The sequence below is a fragment of the Trachinotus anak genome, unplaced genomic scaffold, assembly GCF_046630095.1.
Source record: "Trachinotus anak isolate AG129_WGS33_773 ecotype Australia unplaced genomic scaffold, CSIRO_AGI_Tana_v1 ptg000001l, whole genome shotgun sequence".
NCBI lineage: Eukaryota > Metazoa > Chordata > Actinopteri > Carangiformes > Carangidae > Trachinotus > Trachinotus anak.
Genome location: NW_027273852.1, coordinates 9,960,480 through 9,987,026, shown reverse-complemented (window position 1 = coordinate 9,987,026; position 26,547 = coordinate 9,960,480). Strand labels below are relative to the sequence as shown.

Genomic DNA, 26,547 nt, shown 5'->3' with positions numbered 1-26,547 from the left:
GGGTCGTGAAGCCACAGGAGAGGAGCAACAGTGGGAATTATCTGGTGGCTGATGGCTAAGAATACTAACATGACCGAGGATGCTGGAAAACACACGCTTCAACAAATAGGTTCAATGCTGGCCTTTATTTGTTGTCAGCATAACCAGTAACCTTCCAGCTGTGTTAGGGAGACTGCGTGACATGCATCCATGTGACACTGACCTGAGTCAGGCACACTTTGATAAAGTGCTACCATTTAGAGTGCAAGAAAACTAACTCTTGTTAAAGCATAAAAATCTAAATAGATAGCTGAATGCATAAATCTTTGAAAAGTCCTGGCTCTGCTAATGTCCACTTGGATAAACCTGATGAAAAGAGAAAAAGACTTAAACATCAAAAACTCTGTGAAGAAGTGCTTGTCCCCTGATGGCCCAGACTGTGAGGATATTCCTGCTTCAGCATGCTGTGAATAGATATCCATCATGCATCTGGTGCGAATGTGTGTGGGGGTCTACTACAGGAATACGAGCAATTGACAATATTAAATGGTAAATACTGCCATTATATGTCACCTCTCCATTTTCCCTAAAGAACAAGGAAACACATACCTGCACACCTTCATGCTATTTCTTGGAAGGACACACTGAAACGACACACAGAGGAAATGATGAAAGCAGTTGCTAAAGCTGTCAGTTTATGTCTGACAGCATTATGCTGCACTGGTTTTCTATACTGTGCACAGGTGCTTTGGGAAAAGAGATTCCCTTATAATAAGTCTTGTTCCTATGGTAACCAAGATGAAGGTGTCTTTGTGGAAGATGCTCATGTTTGTTTGGTTCAGGCAGCAGTGAAGTCGACTCTGTCTGCCTATGTGACTGTTAACCTGTGTCAATTACAAAGAAGGGACGAGGCGAATGCAAACATGATGTTTGTTCTCTTTGTAGGGTTTTGTGACAGGTGCACGATGGCGGATCCTCTGACTCTTCATGCCCGTACACATGCATTATTCCACTGCACGATGCCCTTTGATGACAGTGTTCAGATCCTTTCATTAAGCTCTTGAGCTGTGGCGCTGAATTCCACTGACTGAGTAGCAGCAGGGTAGGTAGACATCACAGTTCATGATGGGTGTGGCAGCAGGGCTGCTCTTTGCTAGCCTGCACTTTCTCTGTGATGTCCTCCTGGTCTCAAATAAAGGGTGAAACCCTCGTGGGAACCAGCTTGCCTCAGCTACACAGCAGCTTCACAGCAGCACTGAACCTCTTCAATGAATTATGAATTTCTCATTGAGATTCAGAGGGCTAATTAACATGTCAGACCCGACTAGCAGTGTGATATCATGGGATAATCCTTATCCTGTGGTGCCTTATTTTACCCCAGGTTCTCTGGCTTCACCTTTCCCACTCTCATCTCCTCAAATGTTCTTATCAGCTGAAAAGGTGTATCACTGCACCACATATCATATGCTGCTCTTTTTTTTTTTTTTTTTTTCTCATGTTATTTTCTGCCATCCTTCATTGGTAAGTAAAGCAGAAATTGCCGCATTTCACCCGGGTTATGTTTTCAGTCAGTGCTGTAGCTCTGCCCGCAGTGAAGTCTCTCCCATGATGCATTTGCTTGACGTGTTGCATATCAGAATTCCTTGTACCTGTGCAGCTGAGTCTGCCTCCCACTGCACCCTGGCAGTAATTGAATTTGGGGTCTCCTGGGTAGATAGAGGAGATGTGTGGGAGGGAGAGTCAGGATGAATGAAACAGAGATTGAGGGAGGGACATCAGTGTGTGTGTGTGTGTGGGGGGGGGGTATAATCTCAAACCAGTAGCCCCAGCTGCACATATGCCTGCTGGAAAGGTATTGACCTGACAACACCATACCCCACCTCCACTCATTATTAAAGAGGGAACTGTTGCATAAGCTACTACAGGAAATAGGAAACTAGAAGATTTCATCTGTCCTGAAGCCACACATCCAAACCCGCATAGCTTTGCTCAGGTCCTCTCAGTTTTTGTTTTTTTTGTTTTTTTTTTTGTCTTTGGGCTCCTTTGAGGTTTAGCATCCCAACTGTTGAGCTTTTCTCTGGCTGCCTCTATTGATAAGTGATGCGCGGAAGTCCAGCACTAAAAGAATCAAAGCTCTGTCAGTGGGGGCCAGTGTGGGAATGTCCCTTAATAGATATCAAAGGATGTGTCCCAGGGGATGTCTGCTTTCACACAACCAGTGGGGGCTGGCCTGCTCTGGGCATTTCAGGTCTCCTGAGTGTCTCAACAGCGGCAAATGACTGCTTCAGAGTATCTGTCACTGCAGAGGCTCGCAGAATAGCTAGCTTTAGCAGACCATTGTCAAAGTCATAATGAATCCTTCCTGTTTTGTGTCCTCATGAGCTGCAGAGTTTGAATAAGAAGGTCAAGCATGTTAAGTGTTGATACATCCTCTTAAATGCTGCTGCTGCTGCTCCTGCTCACCTTATGGTTTAAGATAACTATATGTTGTTTTGATGCACGATGTGATTGTTGCATTATGCGACTGAATTTCTTTTAGGTCTGTGATTAGATGCATATTCTGCAGGTATTTGCGCTCTTTTTAGAGCTGCAGAATTAGGGATTGGTTGGCGACGGGGTTGGGATGTTTCTGCTGGCGACACAGGTCTTGTGGATTTATTGTGACTCACTTACTTTATTTCATTAAGTCCATTACAGAGCAATGTTGTCTGGGTGCTCATTCACATAAGCTCAGTTGACCTTTTTAAACAGAAAGGCAGCATGGAAGCATTTAGCCTAATACAGATATATTTGGTTAGTGAAATTACGCTTGAACTGTGATGTAAGTGAAGAGGTTCTACTGTAGTGCCAAATGGAAACCATACGGTTTGAATAAGACCATTATTTGTAGTTGTGCAGTGCTACGGCTGAGGAACCAATGGTATTGCTGTTCAATGAGTTTTGCTAAATTGTGAGAATGTTATCCTCTCTTACTGTCTTTTTGCTGATGATCACCTATATGGCATCCCTGCTTTGTTGGGCATTACACAGTGAAGAGACAGAGAAGAGAGAGAGCACATGAAAAGAGTTAAGCTTTAAAACACACAGCCAGTCACACACAAGACACAGCAGATACACAACAGTGTATTTAGCGTGATAAGTTGACACACAAGTTGTTGTAGTCTTTATAGCAGCAAGTTGTGTAAAAATCACACAACTAGTATCAAGACAAGTAATAGAAATGACTATGACTGAAGTGCTGATGTACTTAACATATTTGTGGGAAAGAAATTAGTTAAGGTTGTGCTGTGTCTTAAGGAAATACTTTCCATTTCATTTAACCCACAAACGTTTTCTTTCCATTTCCCTGCAAACTGGTTTATCACTGTCAGGAGGAAATACTATGATATAATTGGGCACTATTAATATCCAACACCATATTTATATTGTCAGTGTCATTGTGCACCAAAAGACAGGGCATAATTGTTGAAAATGACAGAAACTGAGGGCGAGAGACCAAGCTACACACAAGAATGTGAGCAAGCAAGCAAATGAAATTGATATTAAATTAATTTTTTTTAAGTGGTTATTTACTAAAAAAGGCATCTGAGTGAGTCATGATGGCCCAGTTACTTTGTGCACCACTGACTGACGTCAGTTAAAGGTGCCCTGTGGCATAAAACCTAAAACCTGAATTTTATAGCCATGTTTGGTAGCTTGCATTCGTCATTTGTCACTGCCTTTGTTGTGTGCTACAGCCTAAACTGTCGATCAGTGGAACAGGTGAAACCAGTGGTAGGATGTGATATCTTCCACCTACATGCCCCTGCATGTACATGTGATCCATTCCTCTGAAGTAAACCTCCTCCAGAGGCTGGTAGCCATGCTGCATATTGTTAGGTTACCATGGAGATCTTCCTCAGTTAAAAAGTGAGCCAGCATTGTGAGACTGAAAGCCTGGGTAGCACCCAGCATTGGCCGTCTAACCTCACTTGATGAGACAAACCCCAGGCCTGCATTCAAACCCAAAACACTTGTGCTTTAAGCCTCTTACTTACTCGCAGCAACACTCATGTTCACTTCTCATCTATTGTTTATGTGCTGTTAAATTAGTCAGAGTGGGTTGTTTGAGTCTGAGAACCCTTAAACCCCAGCACTCTGAAGCACGAGTCCGGTGTTCCCATTTCCACCGTCTGATTTGTGTGCGTGCGGGTGTGTGGTAGCGGTCACATCTTTGCTGATCGGCTTAAAGTTTCACTAACCTCACAGCAAATAGAAACGCTTTTTGGTGCGCTCGAGAAGCAGAACAGGGTGTGGTGTTTGCAACCTCTATATTTTAGCTTCCTCAACCAGGCTTATGGTCACAGTAATTACAACATTATTACAGAGAGAAATAGAGCAGAAATCTGTGGCTCTCGAGGTTTAGCACCCACCACACAATATGATGATTTAAATGGCATCTATTTATACGTAAAGATAATCGCTTACTATTACCTTACCCACATGCTTCCCTTCAGCTCCAGATGATTTCTCTGTATCCCCCCCCCCCCCCCCCCTCAGAGATTAGGAATCACAATTTCTTTATGTTGCCATGGTTACTGGTCTCGCTCTGTCTTCCAGTGGAGAGGAATTGGTATTCTGTAGTCACAGAGGCCTAAATTCCTGCCGGACCCAGTGGCCTGCAGACGTGGAGCAACAGCTGCCTTCACAGAGGCAGCGTCTGCTCTCACGTTTGTTTGCTGGCTTGTGTTTGTGTTTCTCCAGCGACGGCCTCAAATGTGAGTTTTCACCTCAGGACTGCATCCACATTTGTCACGCTGCGGAGAACGAATGCTAATGCTCCTGCCACAGGGTGGTTCACACTGAGGGCTGAAGGTTTAAACCGTGCTTCATTAAAATGGGCAGTGTAATGCCGCACTGAATGTCATGTGTCAGAATGACTTGACACCTGGACCAAACCGTTCAAGTTGGTGCCTCTGAATTTTTCTGAATTGCAACCACCGTATTTCTCAATGCAGGTATTCTACCGCCAAGCTTAAGTACAACTGCTAATAGGTAAGTCGTCATCTCTTCTATCTCATACTGCAGTCAAACCAAACAGAGGAAAAACACCACAGCAGTACACTCAGGGAAACATTATTTAGCCTGTTAGCAGTGTGGAGCTAGGTATGGCATTGTTTTACGTAACAAGGGGAAAATTGCTGTGAAATTTCCCACATTGTCACTGCACATTTTGGACACATGATTAATTGTACTGACCTTTCATGTGGTGCCACCAGCAGGTCAATCCAATGATCTGGTCATCCTCTGATTCTTTTTTTTTCTATAGCACTATATATATATATATATATACTGCAAACATGAGTGTAGTCAGCAGCTGTCAGGAACCTTAAATGAATCTTAAAACCCAAACCTTCACTCAAGAGAGAATTTGATGACATGCCACATCACCTACAGAATGCACAGATTTCATTGGACAGAAATCCAGGGGGCCCAGAAACACTGAAAATGTTTTTTAACATCAATATGTCCGCATACCTTAAATTCAGCAGGCATCTTATTATACACTGGTTATAGCAGCAACATCATGGGTGCCTTTTCAAACCAAGAGTGCTTTCTTGGCTGTTGACCTTAATCCTTCTTCACAGGAAGCGCAGCCTTGGTCTGAGGCTCTTGTCTCTACATCTGCGTGCTCTAAGGTCAACTATATGCTGACAGGGAAATCCCAGCTGACTGGCCAAGTGATAATTAGAGCTTCATTGTGAATACATTACAATGCTTTAATATAATGGGTTTTTTTTTTTTTGGCCTATGGGCATCCCTAGTGTTTTTGAACCTATTGACTTAATAGTATATAAAAATATTAGCCATTGCTTGGTCTGATCTGTTCACTTTTAACCTTTTACATTGTTTGTCAAACTGTTGCTAATTGATACTGTATGTCTCTCTATATATATTTTATATGTGTGTGTGTAGAAAATTCAGTCAAGTTTGGGATGTCAGGTCACAACAGCTTTTATCAACACAGTGACTCAACTACATCACAGGGCAGAGGGCCTCTGGATTTGCTGCACAGAGGGCTAAGTAGTTTAAGGCTAATCTCGAGGAGGCCAATTGATTGGCCTCACTAGTAAAGCAGCATGCGCAGCTGTCATTATTTATTACTGGTGAAGATTACGGGTAAGGGAACATGCAGCAGGACAGTACCAACAACACATTTCTCAAGAGACCTGCCTGCTCCAGCACCACCGGAAAGAATTTCTTTAACACCTCACAAGCTCCCAAGTCTCATCTTCTTCACAGTGTGTCCCGCTCAGAAAAATCTGTGGTGGTCTGAAGTGAGGTGGTGAGGCAGAAAACTGCTCCTCCAGCATTTGATTCAGAGAGTGTTGATGCCACACTCTGTCTCCAGACACCAGTGGGATCCCACGCTGTGAAATCATGAGCAGAGTGATGATGTCTGTCAGTAAAAGGCTTTTCTATGGCACCACTGTGTATTCATGTCCTGTGAATTGAACTGTGGTTAATTGATTGCAATACTTGAGAGATTGATCAATAATAAAAAATAATCATTAGTTGCAGCACTAATTAAGAGAATTTCAACAGCAACTATTTTCATAATCAGTTCAATTTTTCTATGTGATTTCTATGATTTCTTGGTCGCAGGTTCTAAAATGCAAAGGTTTCCTGATTTTCATTGTCATCGCACTTGTGAATTTTCTGGAAAATTGACAAATCTAACAATGAAGTAACCAGACATAAATGTTGTTTTATAGCAAATCTAGCTAAATAAATTCCTGACAAATCAAGGTACTTCATCACATTGATCCAGACATCATGCAAATATTAGATATTGCTAAAAAGTAGGACCAAATACTATATGCTGGCAGCCCTAGTTTAATTTGTTTAAATTCTTCAGATGGTTGTAGCTGCTGCCTTTACATTTGTATGTATTACAATTATTAATGTCTTTGGCTGTGAAATTTTGCCAAGGCAGGATCTACATATTAATCAAGTTCTTAATAATTATTCCTATGCACCATGTCTTAATGACGTCCCATATTATTACTTTGTTCCCTCACTTGCTCTCTCTCTTGATCTCTCCAACACACACACACAACAGCACATAAGCAGACATCACAGTGATTATGTAGATCAGTGTGTCTGCTCCAATCTTAGCTGGCTGCTGTTTATACAAGCAGGGTGGCACATTTACTTATACTGAATTAACATACCTTGGATATTAATTTTCTTTTCATAAGAATGTGTCGCATCTGTTTTGTACCTGATGAATTTGTGCAGGTTTGAGGTGTGGTGAAGTATAGCTGGCCTGATTCTGGTCTCCCCAGGCCAATACCCAGATCTCTAACCCAATTGCTGTTTGCCTACCTATTAAACACACTCTTACATTAATTTGAGATGAGTCTGATATTGTCTTACAGTCCCAGCGGTGACCAGACTTAAAATTAGGAAACTAAATACTGAAACAGTTGGTTTAGACACATGCACCCATGCAATTACAGATGCATACATTTCTGCTTACTGTCCCACAGCTCATCTAAAATTTAGATCTGAGGGGAAGCGTGCTCAGTGAAGATGTAAATGATCCTGGTGCGTAATGGCTTGGTTTACTGGGAGTAGGTGCATGAGACTGGAAGGTATCGCCGCTTGGTTTGTGCTCGAGCTCGGTGGACCGTGACAGATTGTGGATTGCATGTGACTTCTCAGGGTTGCAGTTTTTCCAGCTTGTGATGCAGAGGACTTGTGAAGAATTAGTGCCATTATGGAAGACTGCGTGCGTTTCTCCTCCACCTCCTAGTTTTTCAGTCTGTTTGAGGGTCGGACTGCCATTCTCTCAGAGGAACCTCATGTTGCATTTGTTTACTCAGATTTTCAATCTTTTGGACACTGTGAATATCCCAAAGCGTCAGATGTAATCATAAAAAAATTCAGCCTGATATGCTGACATATCTGATTAAACTGTATTGTTCACTAGACATCTGTTTTACTCAGCTCTCTGGTGTATTTTATAACAAGACCACCTGACCTTAAAATGAAGCAAGCCATGTCTGCAGCCTACTGACCGTTTAATCTGTCCAAATCATTAAGAATTACCTCCTTGACACGATTTTGAATTCAGATTAAATATGAAAGGCTTGTCTCTTTCTTGGCCTGACCTTGTGGGAGTTGTCTCTCACAGTTACACTTAATTAATCTCTTAATTAACCTATTGATTGCCTGCACTTTCACAGTTACAGTGCTCTACAGTATTCACAGCTTCATGAGGGAACTCACCGCCTCTTAATTCTGCAGGTGGTGGAAGTTATCAGTGCACATAGATCACTGTGATTACACCTGCTTGGCATTTTTATTTTCCTTTTGCTTAATTGCTACATAATCCAAACATGATATAAATGAAGGCTGCAACTAATTATTATTTACTTTGTCAATTATTTACTCAATTAATTGATTTTTTTTTGTCTATAAAATGTCAGAAAATAGTGAAAATTTGCATTTTTTTCCCCAGGTTGATGGGCTCAGATAGTTTAATTCACCAAGAGTCCTCTACTCACAGACAGATATCTGAAGAGACAGAAAATATCTCAACTTTAATATTATTTCATAACTGAAGTAGTTGTGTGGGGAGACTATATTTCTTTAATGGTGAAACAATTCGGAGCAAAAGTCTTTTCATGTCATTTTATTCTTCAATATTTCTTATGCTAATAGCAGTTTCAAATGTATTATTCAGTTCTTCAGTCTGCCTTTATCTGGCTAAACTAAACATGGAGTTTCTGCCTAAATGTGAAGTGACGCATCCTCCCCCTGAGTGGCAGTAATCCTCGGCTCTGGGAAGGGGTGCTGGTGGAGAATAACCAGCATGGGTCCAGAATCTGAAATGCTCTGAAAGGGATTGGGGCCGATGAAGGAAAAGGAGGCCAATCTTTTTAGTAATTCCAGCTGCCTTAAAACACTCACTTGCCCTCTGCTTATTTTAATGATACTCTGAGTTAGGCTCAGGCATGACAGAATTTTGTGGTGTGTTGCATCAGTGTATTTTTTAACATAAGACCATGACTTAATATTTGCAAGCATAGCAAAGCATGTTGATCCAACCTCTGCTGCTGCTGCTGCTGCTGCTGCTGTTTGTTGAATGTCTGTACTAATGAGGCAAACCCACAACTGTTATATCTGTCTTCTGATTTATGGTGCTCTGACTAACAGTGGGAGGCTGTTGCACTGTTGCACAGCGCTCTGCACTGTTAAGTATTCAGCGGCACAACGGTCACAGCAGGACACTTAATTATTCTTTATGCAAAATCAATATGTTTTTAGCAGCCGAAGCAGGCTTCTAGGAGGGCAGGGAGGCAAAGTAGGGAGAAAGTTTTACAAGAGGAAGAGGAGGGGGTGTTGGTGGCTGTTGAGGGTAGCTACCTTCATCTCTCTCTCAAACCTCTATTGAATCAAGGGGACATTATTTTCATGGTTGTCCTCTCAGAGTCTGGGGGCTGGCCTACTGTGACAGAATGACTCTGACAGCTGTGGCAGCACAATTATCACGTTTGCTTTCAGTTTGTGTTGATATTTTTCATCTGCAGCTCACGAGTTTTGAAGGAAAAAAAAAAAAAAAAACAAAGAATGGAAAATCAGGAAGAATCTCCAATCTTGAAATCATTTAATTATGTAGGGATTTCCTGTGAGCGTGAACACTGCCTTTGGATGTCCTTTTTAGCTGGGGCTGTGTTGAACGTTTCATGTTTTAGTTACGGTACAATGATATTAAAGTTGTCCTAATTATGCTGCAAACATATGCGTGGTCACACATCCGTATGTGCCGTGAGGGTATGCAGGTAATTTGACAGGATTATCAGTACGTTTGCCAGCCTCCACTGCTCTCCCTTTGTCAGCTTCCCGCGGTAGTTGAGTCACCCTGGGAACCTCTGCAGCACATGACCTGAATTTCAATGAGCTTGAGCTGCCACTGACCTCTCTGTCCTACCTTTCCCTTACAGTGCACAATGTATACCTGCTCATGCACACACACTCACTGTGTGTGTCTCTCACTTACTTACTGTGTAATTGCTTTATTGCAACAGAAGTCATGGAAGTATGGGACAGACAGTGGTGTCTTCACATGTGTTTTCAATAAGGATTCAGGGTGGGAATGTATCTGGCTGCTCCTGTAAGCAGTTCTGTAATCTCAGCCCAGCCCTGTGCTGTGTTATCGGAAGAGCCATGGTTCACTTAAGTATCCAAAATCATTCCCGGGATTTTCCACTGCCACTGCTGCTTCACATGTGTTTTGTAGAGGTTGCAGCTCCTGAAACTTCCTGAAGTCAGTTCAAGAGTTTTTTTTTTTGTTTGTTTTGTTTTTGGTATCACTTGAAAAAAGCAACACTTTCATACTGTGCTAGGCTTATTTGCTATCTTCTCAGGTGAGATTTGCTGATAGTTTGATTCCCGAAAGTGACCTTTTCCCTTTTCTTTTTGTCTATTTGCTTATTCACTCCTTTAAATCACACAGTCTCTTTTATCTTTGACCTCGATCGGCTTCCTGTGATGTTGCAGAATGTCACAGCTGAAAACCTCCCTTCATGAGAGGACTGCTGCATTATATAAAGCATAACAGAATCAGCAGGGGCCACTGGAAAAGCAAGGCCTAAGACTCAAGAGGAAAAAAATGTCCTTAAATCCCTTTCCAACAATGGCTGACCATTTGGCTCTGATGCTACCCTCCAGTGCACCACAACCAACTAGGCCCTTTGTTCTTTCTGCCTATCTGGAGCCTAAAGGCATTGCCAGTCTGTTTACAACACATGCCATCCACCCCCCACCCCCACCCCAATACACCCCCAGGAGAAGTTTGGTGAGCACTCCCTTGCCTGGCTTAATGCCAGTGAAGTGGACCATACCAACAACTCCTGGAGGGCCACAGTCACGGGTATACAAAGCTACTTTACACCTGACCTTTATGTGTTTTCTTTTTTTTTTTTTTTTTTTAAAGCTGACAGTAGCTTACTAACAAGAGGTGGGGGTTAGGGGGGAAGGTGGGGGTAGGTCTACCCTGAAGTGGAAACCCAAGCGGACATTTGTGCAGACATAGCTGTCATCTTTATTTAGCCTTCTTCTGTCAGCCGGAGCATGTGGAGGTCAGTGTAGCGATGCGAGCGTGCTAGCGCTCATACACATGTAAACAGTAGTAGCGTGCGATGAGCCTATGTTCAAAACCCAATGAGCCCAGACAGACACTCCCTGCGCGTCTCGCCTGGGACTGAGACCGCGGAATCGGGATGCAATACCTCACTGTGGAATTGGCTGCTCCTATGTAAACTAGCTGCAGTGCTTTTATAGACAGAGGTCATACACAGGGAGATTGGTGACATTTTCTTGGCATTGTACATGATTAAAGAAATGTCAGCTGCAGAGCGTGATGTCTCCCTAACACTGTAACCTTTCTGCTGGGGGAGAGGCCTCACGAAAGTCAGGCGTCAGCTGCATGTCATGGTGCAGAGGTCACAGCTTCTGCTTTGATTGTTTTTACTTGTGATTGCAGGCAACTGTGTAATTGTCCACATGTTGATAAATATACTGAGTGTATTGCAGTATTTCCATTCATGCACAGTTGTTATGGTGAGCAAAATTTGTATAGATGAATAGAGGAAATAAAAAACAGTCTCGCTGCAGGTGCCAGTAAATACATAAAAATAAATGGTTCAGTCAGATAGAATTTGCCTTCAAATCTGTCTCAGGTGTAGCTTTGGTGATCTAAATCTAAACTTTTCATTTTTGATGTGAAAAAAGTACAACAATGTGAGTAGCAGGATGCATTGTAATAGCTTCCTGAACACTTCACTTAGTGTAATCATGAGATCAAAATTCAAATATGTGCGATGATTTAAAGTGGTTATAATGATATGAAGATAAAGTGACAATAATATGAGGGGTTGCTCATAGTGATGAAGCTAACAGACAATTGTCACCTCAGTCTGCTGCTACTCTCGACTTAACGAAGCTTTGTGGCGAGTTTTAGCTCATTGTTTTGTTTTCCAGCACACAGTTTTACTGTTTTGGTTCACTCGCACGGCTCGCATGGCATCTGTTTTTAGCTGCAGCAGTTACCAGCGAAAAAGCTTTAAAAACTCACTCACCCAGGAGGCTAGCAGTTAGCCCTAGCTAGTGAGCATAGTAGATTATTCTATAAATTAGGAGCCAGATATTTCCCCCAGGAGTTGGTACAGACCAAAAACAAAGCTAAAAGAGAGCGGATGTAGCCTACTTGCTAAACATTAGCATGTTAACAATGTCTTTTTGAGCTTGTTAGCACACTGACATTATTATTATATCAAAACAGTCCCTCATGCATCTTCTAGCCTGGCTGAAGATCCTTTGTATTGTGTTTGACAACATTTGACGGTCACATTTGGCGTCCATTACCGGCTCTCAGTAAAGTGTGCTCTTGTGTGAGCTGCTATGTGTTAGCAGTTCACTGAAGCCACCCTGACCACACATTGTGGCTACATTGATAACTGCTAAGTGCTCCACAGAAAACATGTCACAGTAGGAAAAGCACAGGTGTAAATAATAAAAATACTGATCACTGAAATTACATTTCGCTATTTCAGTCAGTCACGTGACATTTGAGTGTCTTTATACTTTCTTTGGCTGTAGTCCTCATACTTCTTCCTACGTAGTTTATATTGCATCACCTGAATGTGGTTGGAGGTCAGCGGTGTAAAGCATGTCACTCTTCGACCTGGTTTCATCATTTCACGGTCACAATTAGACTTTAGAGGCTTCACAGTGAGGGCTGTGTTTACATAGTGTCCTGCGAGTGCCTGCGTCATGACAACCGTCAATCCCCGCGCCTTATGCTTCATTAACAACAGCGCTCTCATTGTATCGGCTGCAGCAGCGTCAAATGCCAGCCCCATAACTCCAAGTCCGCAACAGCTGCATTTAATCAAGCACTGCCTGGCTCTAATCAGCCTGCGCCTTACCCATCTCTGCTTGGCTCGTGGTCATTTTACACTGACAGCAGATTTATAAGGCTGGGTATGAGAGCGCTCCAGCGAGACAGAAACACTCTTCGGCCTTTCACTGCATTCAGCTCTGTTCTTCTCTGCTGCTCCTTGTTCCTGGAGCCCCAACACAGAGGCGCGTTTGTCCAGAAAACATGGGACCTAGATTTCATTCAGGGGGTTGTTTTGCCTGCTGGTTGCAGCAGTCCATTAGAAAGCAATGTGTGTGTATTTGAAGGGTGTCTTTTGGCTGATGACCTCCTTCCCTCCAGCCTCCTTGTGGCCTCCCTCATCAACTCCATCACCATATGGAAACAGCTGGTCCCTGGTGGCAGGATGCCCTCTGCGCTGCGTGAGGCAGCCTGGAGAGAGAAAGTGGTGCTTCACACAGGAAGGACACACACAGGGAGGAGCAGTGAAAGTGGGGAGGCTTGTTTGGGGAAGATTATGGATTCGGTTGTGGAAGCGTAAACCCTCTCACTAAGCTGCTGGAGATTAGGTTTTTATTCTTTAAGCATTAATAGGAACACAGACAGTGTCGTTCTTCGCCTTTGAAACACTGCATAGATTTACAGGCGGATGTCAGCACAGTTCAGCTGCACGAAGGGAATTTTTTGTAGTAGCGTTTGTCGAAGCAACTCAGAGGAGAAGAGGAGAAGCTGCTTTCTTGAAACATACTCAGACACGGCCTCGGCTCATTATCCAAGCCAGGGGGAAACGGCTACTCTAAACACTCACATTCTGTAGCTGTGTTACGCTCTGCACTGGTGCGAACCAGTCACGGGGAAGCAGCCAGGCAGAAATTCTCCCGTTGTGTGCCCGACAGAGCTGTGTCTCTCCTTAGGGCGTCTGTAACAGAAGGAGAGTTTCCGTGGAAATCCCTGACATTTACTTGACCTTACATAGGAATGTTTCTCTCTCTCTCTCTAAAGATGTGGTGGCTTTTTGAGGTTTGTGTGGTGTCACATTGTTGTTATTTGTCAGCGGGCGGTGAAGTCATTTTTCAAAGTGTTTGTGTGTACTGTATGTGGGGTGACTAAGGACAGAGGTGGCGAGGGAGACTCGCTCTTTATTCCATTCTGATTCTGCATCAGCCTCAAAGGCCGCTGATCCGTCACCAGTGACAGCAGTGGCACTGAAAACACACATCAAAGACGCGGCCCGCTCCTCCTCTAGCTTTCGGCCAACTCCGCCTTTGAATGTCAGGGTGGAAGGAGGGAGGATGGAGAGGAATTCAGACAGAGTTGTCATCTATTTGGTTGACATTAACTACCACGGGGTTTGACAGGTCTACAAAACACAACTCTCTTTTGTTTCTGGCTTCTCTTTTGCGCCAAAGCTTGTCTGTGGGGTCTCCTGAAGTTTGGTTGTTCTTCATTTAAATAAGAGTATAAAATGTCACAGTGCCATTTGACTGGGTTGCTGAGAACAAAAGTGGAGATTAAAAATAGGCCTGGTTTTTGTACATGGCCATAAAAACCCTGCTTGAGTGTTATTTTAACCAGAGTTCTTTGTGTTTTTTCCTCTTGTTCACAGCAAAAAGCCTCAGGCAAGGTGCTATTTGACCTGGTGTGCTCCCACATGAACCTCATTGAGGGCGACTACTTTGGCTTGGAGTTTCAGAACCATCAGAAGATGATGGTGAGAGTGAATTAAAGCCTTTTCTTACACATCCCAGAATTCGTTTTTTGCTTAAAACCAGCTACTGACTAATTCTCTTTTTCACAGGTTTGGTTAGACCACATCAAGCCCATCATCAAGCAGCTCCGACGTAAGTGTTTCAAAAATCTGTTACGGTTCATGTGAATCTCACTTTAAAGACTAAATATGCTGTGCTTTTTGCAACCAGAAAAAAACTTAAATGAGGTATTTAACTAATTCATTTTGTGTTATTATAATCATCAATCTATCATACACAGGACCGAAGCACACAATCCTGAGGTTTGCTGTGAAGTTCTTTCCTCCGGACCATGCCCAGCTCCTGGAGGAGCTGACGAGGTGAGCTCCTCTCCACATGATTAAACTGATTTAATCTCGACATCATGCATGCTTTCCAGTTGGCACTGAAATATGCATTCATACACAACGTGTCAATGTAAATGACTTCAGCTGTGAGTGGAAGTGATTGTAGTAGCCTAAATGACATTTGCTTTGGTTCCCATAAGATTTACTCCCCACTCAGCTCTGCAGTTCTCATGTCGTGGCTGCCATGTTTCTGATTTAGCCCTCTGGAGATTAGCTTGGCGCTAATAATTTTCTGGTGTCTGTTTCCGCTTCATGGAGCTGGGTCATGACTTGCACATTTTCTGAGTCAGAGTGGAGAAATAATAGTAATATCATATAATTGTAATAATCTCTACATTATATACATGCTATATGATATGAAATATTAATTATCATAAAAAGTAGCATAATTTTGAGTGTGTGATTAATCCAGCAGTCTTAATTGTCCTCTTCACTGTGAGGATTTATTGCTTTTCTCTGTTTTATGTCATTGTAAATGGAAAATATTTGGGTTGTGGGCTGTTGGTTGGACCAAGAAGACATCTGAAGACGTCTCCAGATGGAAGAGTCTCCTCTGGGAAAGTGTAATGGCCATTTTTCAAAGATGTCTGATATTTTGTAGATGAAACTATTAATCAAAAACGGATTCATTTTTGATTCATGAAATGAAAACAATTGTGATTTATAGCCCCAGCTGCATATAAAATTGCATTATTCTGCTATATATATCCCCACATATACCTACATACTGTACACATGCACACTTACATAAAGTTATCTAATCCTATAGAAACAAATGCATCTATACATTTGGTTCAGTTATGGCAGAAACCTCCTGCCGAAGCGAACTATTCTCCATTGCAGAGAGCAGAACAATGTATTTGACATCACAGGTTCATCAGGTCCATGGCTGGGTTGAACAGTTACAGCACATGGCCACATAACTGCGACATCCGCAGCTTGAGTCCAGCCAGGAACCTTTGTTCCATGTCATACCCCTCCCTCTGTCTTGCCCTGTTTTCTGTCTCCCTCTTCACTGTCAGCTGTCTAATAAAGACAGAAAATACAAAAAAAAAAACAAAAAAAAAAAAAAGAAACCTCTAAAAATAATCTGTTTCTTAATTGTTATTATTTAAACTAATTATTAAACCTGATATTGGTTCTTGCTCTGGCTTGCATCCAAGAGAAGCAGCACTGTAACACAAGATGGTCAGTAAATCTTCAGTAAATGACTTCACTCAGCTCAGTTACTGAATCCAAAATGTGCACTTGGCCAACTCTGTCAAGCCAAACGGAGGTCTTGTGCAAAATAAAAAGAGCCAGAGTACATTGTATTTGATCAGAAATGTAGCTGCAGCAGTTCTCTTGGATTCAGCTGTAGATGTTGTTTCTGAGCTGATCCAGAGGTTCATTTGATGTCACTCCAGTGGTGGAACCCACCACCACATCTGCCCTTTTTATGTGATGTGAATTCTGTTTGTGTTTGCGTGCAGGTATCTGTTTGCCCTCCAGATCAAACAGGATCTTTCCTGTGGACGTCTGACCTGCAATGACAGCAGTGCCGCACTGATGGTCTCCCACATTATCCAGTGTAAGTCTCTCATGACGGTTTCCTCATTTAGCTGAAGACACCAAAGCATCCGCAGATCAGAAGACTGTCTTTGAAAACACATCATGCTTTTTTTCCACACAAGAGCTTATCGTCAAACATTGTCATGTAGCAAACTGCACACTGTTGCAAGGTGATCATCTGTGTGTTGCTATGGATACCTTTCAGTCAGATGCTTCAGGACAACTACACACATCACAGTGAAAAATGGTCATTTTCATAACCTACATTTCTGAGCTACAGTTTCCCAGTATGATTAAAGACAACATGGATGATGATGGAGATCAGTTAAACTTTGAGTCTGCATGTAATTTTGTTGAAACACTTAATGAGGGGATAATTTGTGAACCAAAGGTTTTTTTTCTTTCTATGCCAAGCAGCACCTAAGCTGCTCTGGAGTCTTACTAAGAGATTTATTGTTGACTTGTCCTTCAGCTTATGACCTACCAGTATTTTGTAGCAGATATTTCTACAATAACGTGAACTTTTTCCTCTCTCCTCACTTACTTTACAGCTGAGATTGGGGACTTTGAGGAGAGTCAGTGCCGGTCACACCTCCTCAACAACAACTACATCCCAGATCAGATGCCCCTGATTGACAAGATCATGGAGTTTCACTCAAAGAATATGTGAGTTTGAATATGCTTGAGCTGTGTACAGTCTTAAAATAAGGTATTCTTTAGATCCAGTCCTCTTTTACTCTACTCGTGAGGTCACTGAAACGCTCAACACAAATTATTCTGTTCTCCCGTGAACAGGAAAAGTTGTTTCAGACCTCGTGCATGTCCCATGGGGAAATTTTATTGTACAGGTGACACATTCAGGAAAGCAGCCACTGAATAAATGCCTTTTTTTCTCAAGAGTGCTCTGTGCAGTTCTTTATCGTATTTCAGCTCAGAATAGCCAGTCTTTGTAAGTTGTTTTACAGCTTCTGGCCAGAAGAGGATATGAGTTTGACGACTACTCCAACAACAAAAGGCTGCATTGCTCAGAAAAGGAGGACTGAAAGCTTCCTTCAACCCACAAAATGACTCACGCAGCTGTACTCAGCTGGTTTGGTGGGTTAAAACCCCAGGTTTTCAGAGTGTATTCTCAGGTGTCGAACGCTGGAGTTTGTGTGAAGTGAAGTTGGTGATTGAACTTGGCTCCTTTTTTACTCAGTACTTTTCCTACTATCTGCCTCTAGTTCAACAGCCTTATGCTGCTGGGAGTATATTACTGGAGACCTTCCAGATCTCCTCCCACCATCCTGCCTCAAAATGTCAAAATCATCAGTGCTCAAGTTTGAATACGAGCCAAAGCTTTGCAAACCCTCGTCTCACCTCTACGTTACAGTGAGCCGTGCCAGAGATGGACACACAGTGGGCGGCTGCTGCTACATGAAAGGAGCCCGATTAGATTTGACTGCTCTCTTTGACTTGCTTTTTTTTTCCCTCCCCCAAGGCTTTCATAGTTGATAACTGTAACTGCACTTCTTCTGGTTGGATGCCATGCTGAGTTAAATCTCTTATTAAGTACCACACACAGGAAACAGGAAGGCTTATCCACTGATAAGAATTAGGAAAGTTAGTTAGCGTTTGCAGCCCCTGCCCAACCTTCCACCACCACGCTCCAAAAACTCAGACAAACACGAAAAAACCTGGATCCTCTCGGACTTGGTCTTTCACCTCAATTAGTGAGCCGCACAGCGGGAAGATAAGTCAGGAATTAATTTATTTGTCCAAAAATGTGCTGAAAGGATAATGAATGCTGCGGTTTGTTCTTGTTAAATCAAAGTGTTGAAACCTGCAAGTACAATTAGACCTTTTAGGTTTGCTGTCCTCAATTCCTCCTGCCTACTCTAGTCTTTTACAAAACACATGCTGCTTTTGTATATTACCCAAATAATCGATTTAAGGTTGACGTAGCTGTTATTGAATCCCAGATTTTTCTTAATGTCAACACAGCAGGATGGTGTATAGAGATTAACTTAAATAATAAATAACAATGTAGTTCATTGATGGTTTTTTTTAACAGTGAAGGTGTATTACTCAAAGTGCATTTCTATCGTATGATTTGATGCAGATTTTCTGTAATTACATCATAACGTACATGAAGCATGTTACTTAAATATCACTTAAAATGACGGCAGAAAAAAACATAAGATATGTGAAGGCCGATGAGGAAACTGTAACGTTCCTTAATACATGGAAATCAACATAAAAGCTTATTTTCCAAACTCTTTTCCATTGATTGAGATTTGACTGCTGCTCTTTTCATCATCACATCTTGATGATGATGATGAGGATTTGATGGCAACAGAGTGAAGAATTACCCTGCTTACAGTTTAACTTAATTGCAGAACCATAGGAGATGGAAATATGCATTAATTTGTCTTACAGATTTTCTAGAAATGTGGTTAAAATTAGTGCTTCATTCAGATGGAAACCTGACTACAGATACATGACCTATGTCAGTCTTTGGCTACACAGACAACCCTTTGTATTAGGATCAGTTTTAATTGTTAGTTTTGGTCTTCTCATGGGATTTGTTGACAATAAGGGAAATATCAACTATCACCAGATTTACCTTTAACCTTCTTACTGCTGTGATTTGTGTTATAGAGGTCAAACACCAGCAGAATCAGACTATCAGTTACTAGAAGTGGCACGTAGGCTGGAGATGTACGGGATACGCCTACACCCCGCCAAGGATCGTGAAGGCACAGTGTTGAGCCTGGCTGTGGCACACACCGGTGTCCTGGTCTTTCAGGTCAGTCACTCTGGTTTGTAGGTCAACATTTGGTGTGGTGTAATGAAGTCATGTGTGGTAGAGACATGAACATTAAAACACTGGGTTTGATTGAGAAAAGCATTTTGTTTTTGGTTCACCTTGTAAAAATTCTGTTTTTTTAAAGCCTGAATTAAAGGTAAATTGCATTTTTCATCACTGCAGGGACACACAAAGATTAACGCCTTCAACTGGTCTAAAGTTCGGAAACTGAGCTTCAAGAGGAAACGTTTCCTCATCAAGCTCAGGCCAGATTTAAATGTAAGTTATGCTGCTGATTGTACTGCGTGCAATTAAATCATATACTAAATGTAATACCATCTAACAAACGTAATGACATCTGTTGCTCTAGAGTTCATATCAGGACACTTTGGAGTTTCTGATGGCCAGCAGGGACTGTTGTAAAGTCTTCTGGAAGATCTGTGTTGAATACCACGCCTTCTTCCGCCTCTTTGAGGAACCTAAGCCCAAGCCCAAGCCGGTGCTCTTCACACGAGGTTCCTCCTTCAGATTCAGGTAAAGGGAGATTGCCTTATAAAGCTGGTCTCTGTGTCTGCCAGATCTGCAGGCACACAACAGTCTCTGCCCATCACTTAACAAGCCTACTACAGCTCTGCCTGAATAGCTCATTATTCTCCCTCTCTTCTGTTATTCTCTCTGCAGCGGTCGCACACAGAAGCAGGTGATTGATTATGTGAGGGAGTCTGAGTTTAAAAAGATCCCATTTGAAAGGTAAAGGCTGCACACATTTTTACAGACGTGTGGTCTGCGTGATGGTGCTCAGAGTGTATAACACTGACCTTCAATGTCCTGTCTGTCAGGAAACACAGTCGGGTCCAACACAACAGCCGCCTTTCGCCCTTGCCTTCTCCGCGTCACCATGAAGTGCCAACAGAAGTGAGTTTCTTGGGCTTTTTAGTGCATCAATAAACCGCATCAGGTCTTTGCCATCTTATGAATCTCATTATGAAAGCGTGAGAGAATATTACTTGAACCATGGGACACTTGTGAACTAGATGAAGAGAAATGTTTTTACACATGTATGGACTCCACAGCCTTTGTATTCCAAGGCTGGGTCAGATCTTGCCTGTGTGCCCCACAGGAGAGTGCCCAAACTTACCAAGATATACAAACAAATGCATGTTAAACCACCTGGTTAAGCCCCATTCAGAGATGACCTCTAGTTGACATAACTTCACTCCTTGCTCCCTGTTTTCCAGTACCTGCTTGCATTTCTAGTTTACATCCATGTTTACATCAGCAAGGAGTCTTCCCCTTCCTGGCCTTTTGCTACATTTACTGGCACATCACCACCACTAACTGTCGATCAGCCAGACCATCAGCAGGAATGTGTACATGTGCATCCCATACATATGAACTTGCTCATCAAAGCAGTGTCACGAGTCCCCGCAAGAGGTTGAAACCTCCACAAGGTACCATCAAGCCAGTCAATACTTCTCTCACTTTCTCTGTTTCTTTCAGAGGGGTGCTCCGGGGGCCAGAGTCGACTCCCCTCCCAGGCGTCACTGGAAAGAGTCGGTGTTGGTGAGTGCAGAGGACCCCTCAGCCTCACAGACAACGAGGACGAGCCCCTTCCACCAGAGAAACGGCCATGAAGACAGAACGGGCTCTGTGTCCAGGACAGAGGAGACGAGAGGCTCACCCAGAACCACACCACAGACCCACCCAGAACATCTGAGTACAGGTCCAGCATCTTGGGCTGCTAAAGGCAACAGCTCTTCCATCCCCTTCATTGAATGCAGTGATATAGATAGGGGATATAACATGGGCAGGGACCAGGCTATTAGGTTTAATCACAGCTATAGGGAGCAGGGCATGCCCCGCCGCGGGTCTGGCTCTGGGAGCATTAACGTGGCCTTGCAGGCCCAACAGGAGCACTTTCTGGGTAGGATGCGGTACAGGGAGTCTCCCTCGTCTTCTAAAGCATTGCTCAACATGAGCCATGAGTTTAATGAGTCTCCCAAGCAGTCATACAAAAGGACTGACCACAGTCCTGTCCATGGCACCGTGGCAGACGTCAGCACTCATAGTAGAGAGAGGCATAGCAGCAGCAGCCCTCTCACAGTCTCACATATGATGGGATCAAGGAGTGTGATCACCAGTCCTGCCATGGACACTTTCCATCAAGCAGCTTCCTTCAGTCACGCTGAGCAGAACGGCTACAGCTCTGTTCCCCCTCACTTCGATGAGGGGAGATACTCCCCCATTCCAAGTCGCTCACCGCGCTTCCAGAATCTCCACAAAATGCGTCACCTCTCCGACACAGACCCGAACCAAGGAGCACACTCGACAGGGCAAGAATCACGTCCTGTCCTGTCTCGGGCTGAACGTATGGCTGCTCTTGAGCGCCGCATGGTGGCCAATGGGCTCTCAGCACCGGGCAGGTCCAGGGCCAGTCTGGGGCAGAAACGCTTAGGGCAGGCTGGTGTCACACATGTGGGAGCGGTTCAAATGAACGACGGCTCCACCACCAGCGGTTCAGAGTCCAGTGAGTCTGAGGTGGATGCAAGCAAGGGAAACTGCAGCAGCCCCCTGATATTTGGTAATCCAGTGGAGGCCAGCTCCCCTTCTCCTATACCCAGGAGCAAGTTTTCCTTTGGCAGCCTCCAGCTGGACGAGGAGGCGGATGAGGACGGATGCCATGCCTTCAGTGATGAGGATAGCGCACAGATTTTCAGCTGTTAGTGCACAGAGAGGCTCAAACCATCCCTACTGGAGAGGTTAAATGGTTTAGCCTGGGTCCTGGTGGTGAAAGAAAAGGCAGTGTCCAGTGGGTGACAGATTATTTCTGTCAGGAGACTACTCAGATCTCCACAGTCCATGGTCACAGTCATCTTCTTAAGCACATTTGAGCCCTCTCTTTCATTGGGAAGCAGTTCCCTTTGCAATGAAGGAAGGAATGTGTTCAGGGTTTTCTCATTTGCTGCATGGAGGTACTTTATCTTTCAGCCTCCCTCTTTTCATTGTATTAATATACAAGTGCCATGTTGGGATTCAACACAAACTGATAAACACTATGGAGACTGAGAATCAGTGTTTTAAATGTAAAGATGATTGAAAGAGAATTTAAGGTTCCAGTTGCATTTTTTCACAGACTGTTTGAATTTACTGGACTTTAATGTAGACTTTATTCTTAAGTCTGTGTATTGTAGAGTTGTTGAATACTCAGTCCAGTCGCTGTCTCAGTTGCCTTATGGTTTCCAATGAGGAAATACAATCATCATTCGTAATTGTCTGTAGATAGATCTATTTTCTACTGGATAAGTTGGTCAAATTTTGTACAGTTTTCTGCAAAACAAACTTTGTGCTCATCATCAATATTTTGTGGAGTCCTAAAAGATCTGAGGATGTATAATTGTGGCAGTTTTTAAGTTTCCAGTCATATATTTTATGTTTTATTTACAAAGGTGGTAGGAGTAGGCAGGAAATACAACAACAGGAGTAAATATGAGCTCACACTTTTTTGTCTAGTGGCATTAGAGAGCAGCAGTGGCTTGGTCAGGCTCAGGTGAAAATAAATGTGTGTTGCTGTGGTAGTTTAGCCACTCCACAACAGTTTATGGCTCTTATGCTCACCACTGACGTCCCCCTCTGCACTTGACTCGTGCTCAAGTATCTCTGGCAGTAATTCGGTGTCACAAAGCCAAGTCCTCCAACAGATACGGTGTCCACAAATTTTGCAGTCTTCGTAACAAAATGCTGCTGCACTTTTTACCTTTTGGTCTCCTTTTTTTTTTCTTTTTCTTTTGCACTTGTGTCTTCTTGTTAATTTCTGTTGTTTTATCTGTTTGAAAAAGCCACAACCTTCATGTCACATTTCTGTTCTTTCTTTTTCTTTGTCCAATGTATGCACTTCTGTCTGTCTGCATGAAACTGTCATATCTTGTCTGTTTTGTTTTCTTTTTTTCTCAGCTGTGACTGCATGTAAGCCTGTTCTGTCACTCACGAGTGTCTGTGTGGTGGGAAATAAAAACAAAAAAAATCCAGATTACCAGTATCTGGGTTCCCTTCTTCTGCAGTGATCCAGCTAAGGGTTAATTATTCCAGAGGAGGCAGAGAGCGTTGGGTTAAGGATGACAGGAGCTGGGGAATATGCAGGCAAACAGAAGCTGGGTTTTGTATCTGTGTATGTGTTTGTACTGTATGCGTGAAAGGCAGTTTAAGGGCAACACCTCAAAGCACAAAGTCCCTGTGCTCATCCATCACTGTCGAATGCTGTTGCAGTGCTCCCAGATGTTTTTAGGACTGACATCTGAAAACATAGCTGCAACAAGATTTTAGATTTTAGAGCCTATTTTAGATTTCTAAATCATTTGATGTTTCAACGTGATCTATAGTGAAATTTTCAAAGTTGTATGGGCATGGATTAATCCAGCATTATGAAGAGAGAAGTTAGATGTTTATTTGTGGGAGTTACTGGATGGCTGCAGTGTCAGGGAACCCTCTCTGGTGCACACAGATCTCCTATAGACCTGGAGTGACACCCTGCTGTACAAAAACGAAATCAATTGGAGCAGATTAAAAAATAGTGGCCTGTGAATGTAGTCGTTAAACTCCAGACCATCTAATGTGTTTTTTGTTCAGCTCACAGCTCCAGGCGTGTAGGCAAGACGTGTGTGTGTGTTCGACCACTGGTGTCCTTCAGGGTGTGTTTCCAATGCATGCTGCGCTAAACCAGGACCGAGGCATGGTACACCTCATGCCTCACTGGCCTGTACTGTGCTGTATGTACTGTAATGGACAGATAGTGCTCACAGTCACCTCCCTGTAATTTCATACTTTTATATAACGGATCAGAGAATTTGATGTTGGAGGAGATTTTAAGACTAGGAAATTATGCACTAATATAGTGACATATTTTAAAATAGCAGATATATACAGTATTTTCACTGTAGACCATGTATGAATTCACACGTCTTTCTCTAAACTTTCCCCTCAGTCACTCAGAGTGTCCCTCTAAACCCTCACTGGGCTTTGACCTTTTTTATGCTGCTTTTCTGAAACTTTAACAGTGTATATATGTCATTTCAGAGTCAATAAAGATGACCTTCATGAAGAGAGATTTCTGAATCTTCTTTTTGAGATCCCTGGTCTGGTGGTCATTCTCAGTGTTAGACTTTTCCTTGTCATCTTCCCCTGTAGTTTTTGTCGTGTTAGTTGGTGAATGTCTGTGCATATGCTTTTCTTTTTTTCTTCACTCATCTGCAGAAATCTTTCTGAGTCACTCCTTCCCTCTGTAGTGTTTTGACTAACCCTTTTGCTGGTACGTTGAGCTAATTGCAGCCATGAGCTGCTCTGCTCTGTGTGCATGTCTTCCATCAGCGTTGTGTTGGCACAGGACAGCAGACAGAGGTGGGCAAGTTGCAGCCCTAACATAGTAAGTAAGCTGAGTGAGCACTGTCAGCGTGGATGACACTAAGTAAGCTATTCCTCTAGATCATCCTGCAGTATGTGTCCCGGCTTGCGTATTGATTGACATGGCACAAAGGCTGCCAACGCTGTCTGGACTGTGGAGTGAGTCATGGCTGACTTTTCACTTTCTGCCGGCAGATCCCCCAGCTAGACATGATTATGTTAAGATGTCTCCCGTACGGCTGAGGAAAACTCTGATCCTGGGTCAAGCTGTGTTTGTAAATACTAAAATAGTTTGGTGTAGCCTGCGTAGTCTCCCAGTGGCTCATGTTTGCCCTGTTGGATGATGAATTAAATGCTGGAAAGTTTAATGAATATGAAATTTTCCTTTTTGTAGTGCTGCAAGTATTTGCACAAAAGCATTTTCTTGATCACTTGATCTGCAGATTTTCTCTTAAAACATTTAATGTTGTACTCTACAAGATTTCAGAAAAAAAGTGAAAAATAGTCATCACAATTTGTCCAGAGTCCACGATGACATCTTCAAATCTTCTTTAGTCTGAGCCAAAGTCCAAAAACCAAAGACATTAATTTTAAAATGATATAAAACACAGACAAGCAGCAAAGCCTCACATTTGAAAAGCTTGAACATTTAGAGCTTTTTCTTTGAATAACTAAAAAAATCCTCTTATTTTTCTGTGACTTACATCCCTGACTTCATATAAATTCTCACAGTGTGAGAAGTAGCTGAATGCAAATGCTAAGAGTAATTTTGACCGGCTCCGGCATTGTTGAGTTTTTTACGCATATGTGAATGACTCTAACTTTGATCTTTTCTCCTCTCACTGCGCCTGCTGCGTGACCTCGGGCAGGTGTGGTGTCCAACAGTCCTCACCTGTCTGCATCCTCTGGTCACTCCCATGGCATGGTCAACGGTCAGAAGTCGCTGGAGCTGTGCGGTCACAGCCCCAACGGCCGACAGCCTTCCCCACTCACCAGCCCGCTGCTCAACGACGCAGGCAGCGTTCGCACTGACGATGAAGACGAGGTTCGGAGGAAGGTTTGTAAACAAGAGGCACTTGAATATGTTGAGTTGCTCCATCTGTTCTTAAGATTTTTTTTTTTTTTCTAAAGTTGTGCTTCAAAGCCTTCGTCGAAAACTCAAAATAGCAGTGGGCCTAGATGACATGTCCTAAATAAATCTCCACTGGGACAGAAGCTGAGAATTTTCCTGTAAACTTAACAGAGAAATGGGTTAGACAGGTAATGCAACTGATGAGGCGCCAGATACTGATGGACTCGCTCATGGTGGGACAGTTCAGTTGTATCCTCTCTCTGTTGTGATGTCTTTGCAGAGGTTTCCAACCGATCGGGCCTACTTCATCGCCAAGGAGCTGCTGACCACAGAAAGGACGTATCTGAAGGACCTGGAGGTGATAACTGTGGTAAGACAGGCGACTCTCCACTCTCCAGCACACTGCTCTCCTGTTTGTTTTCTCCTGCGCTGTCCTCCGGGTAGAAAACATTGATTATTCCGGTTAGCTGCTCCATTGCAGAGCGCCCGCCAAAACACAGAGTTAGGCAGTGACACAGGGATATTTTGGCAGATGCGATTTAATTTTTTATTCATTCCCAACGCTCGTGCCCTGAAATGCATTTATCTGTCTCACTCAAGGCTGTGAATACTAAACTGTGTTTGTGTTTAAAGAGATAGATGGATTTAGTTGCATGCTTCCCCTGCGTGCGACTCCCTGTTTCAGTCTGTTCCTTTAGATTTCACTGGCTCGCTACAAGCATATGGACGCTATTTCATTT

The 26,547-nt window shown here is 43.0% G+C and overlaps 1 protein-coding gene across 1 annotated transcript in view; it reads left to right on the top strand.

Annotated features, from left to right (window-relative positions):
- LOC139619755 (FERM, ARHGEF and pleckstrin domain-containing protein 1-like) overlaps positions 1-26,547 on the top strand; it is a 51,407-nt gene that overhangs the window by 13,546 nt on the left and 11,314 nt on the right. The window contains exons 3-15 of the mRNA XM_071474942.1: positions 14,514-14,618; positions 14,706-14,748; positions 14,897-14,975; positions 16,475-16,572; positions 17,105-17,219; positions 19,194-19,341; positions 19,525-19,620; positions 19,712-19,875; positions 20,023-20,091; positions 20,181-20,256; positions 20,842-21,064; positions 25,605-25,792; positions 26,088-26,177. Of these exons, the coding sequence (XP_071331043.1) occupies positions 14,514-14,618; positions 14,706-14,748; positions 14,897-14,975; positions 16,475-16,572; positions 17,105-17,219; positions 19,194-19,341; positions 19,525-19,620; positions 19,712-19,875; positions 20,023-20,091; positions 20,181-20,256; positions 20,842-21,064; positions 25,605-25,792; positions 26,088-26,177 (1,494 nt within the window). The remainder of the gene's footprint in view (positions 1-14,513; positions 14,619-14,705; positions 14,749-14,896; positions 14,976-16,474; positions 16,573-17,104; positions 17,220-19,193; positions 19,342-19,524; positions 19,621-19,711; positions 19,876-20,022; positions 20,092-20,180; positions 20,257-20,841; positions 21,065-25,604; positions 25,793-26,087; positions 26,178-26,547) is intronic.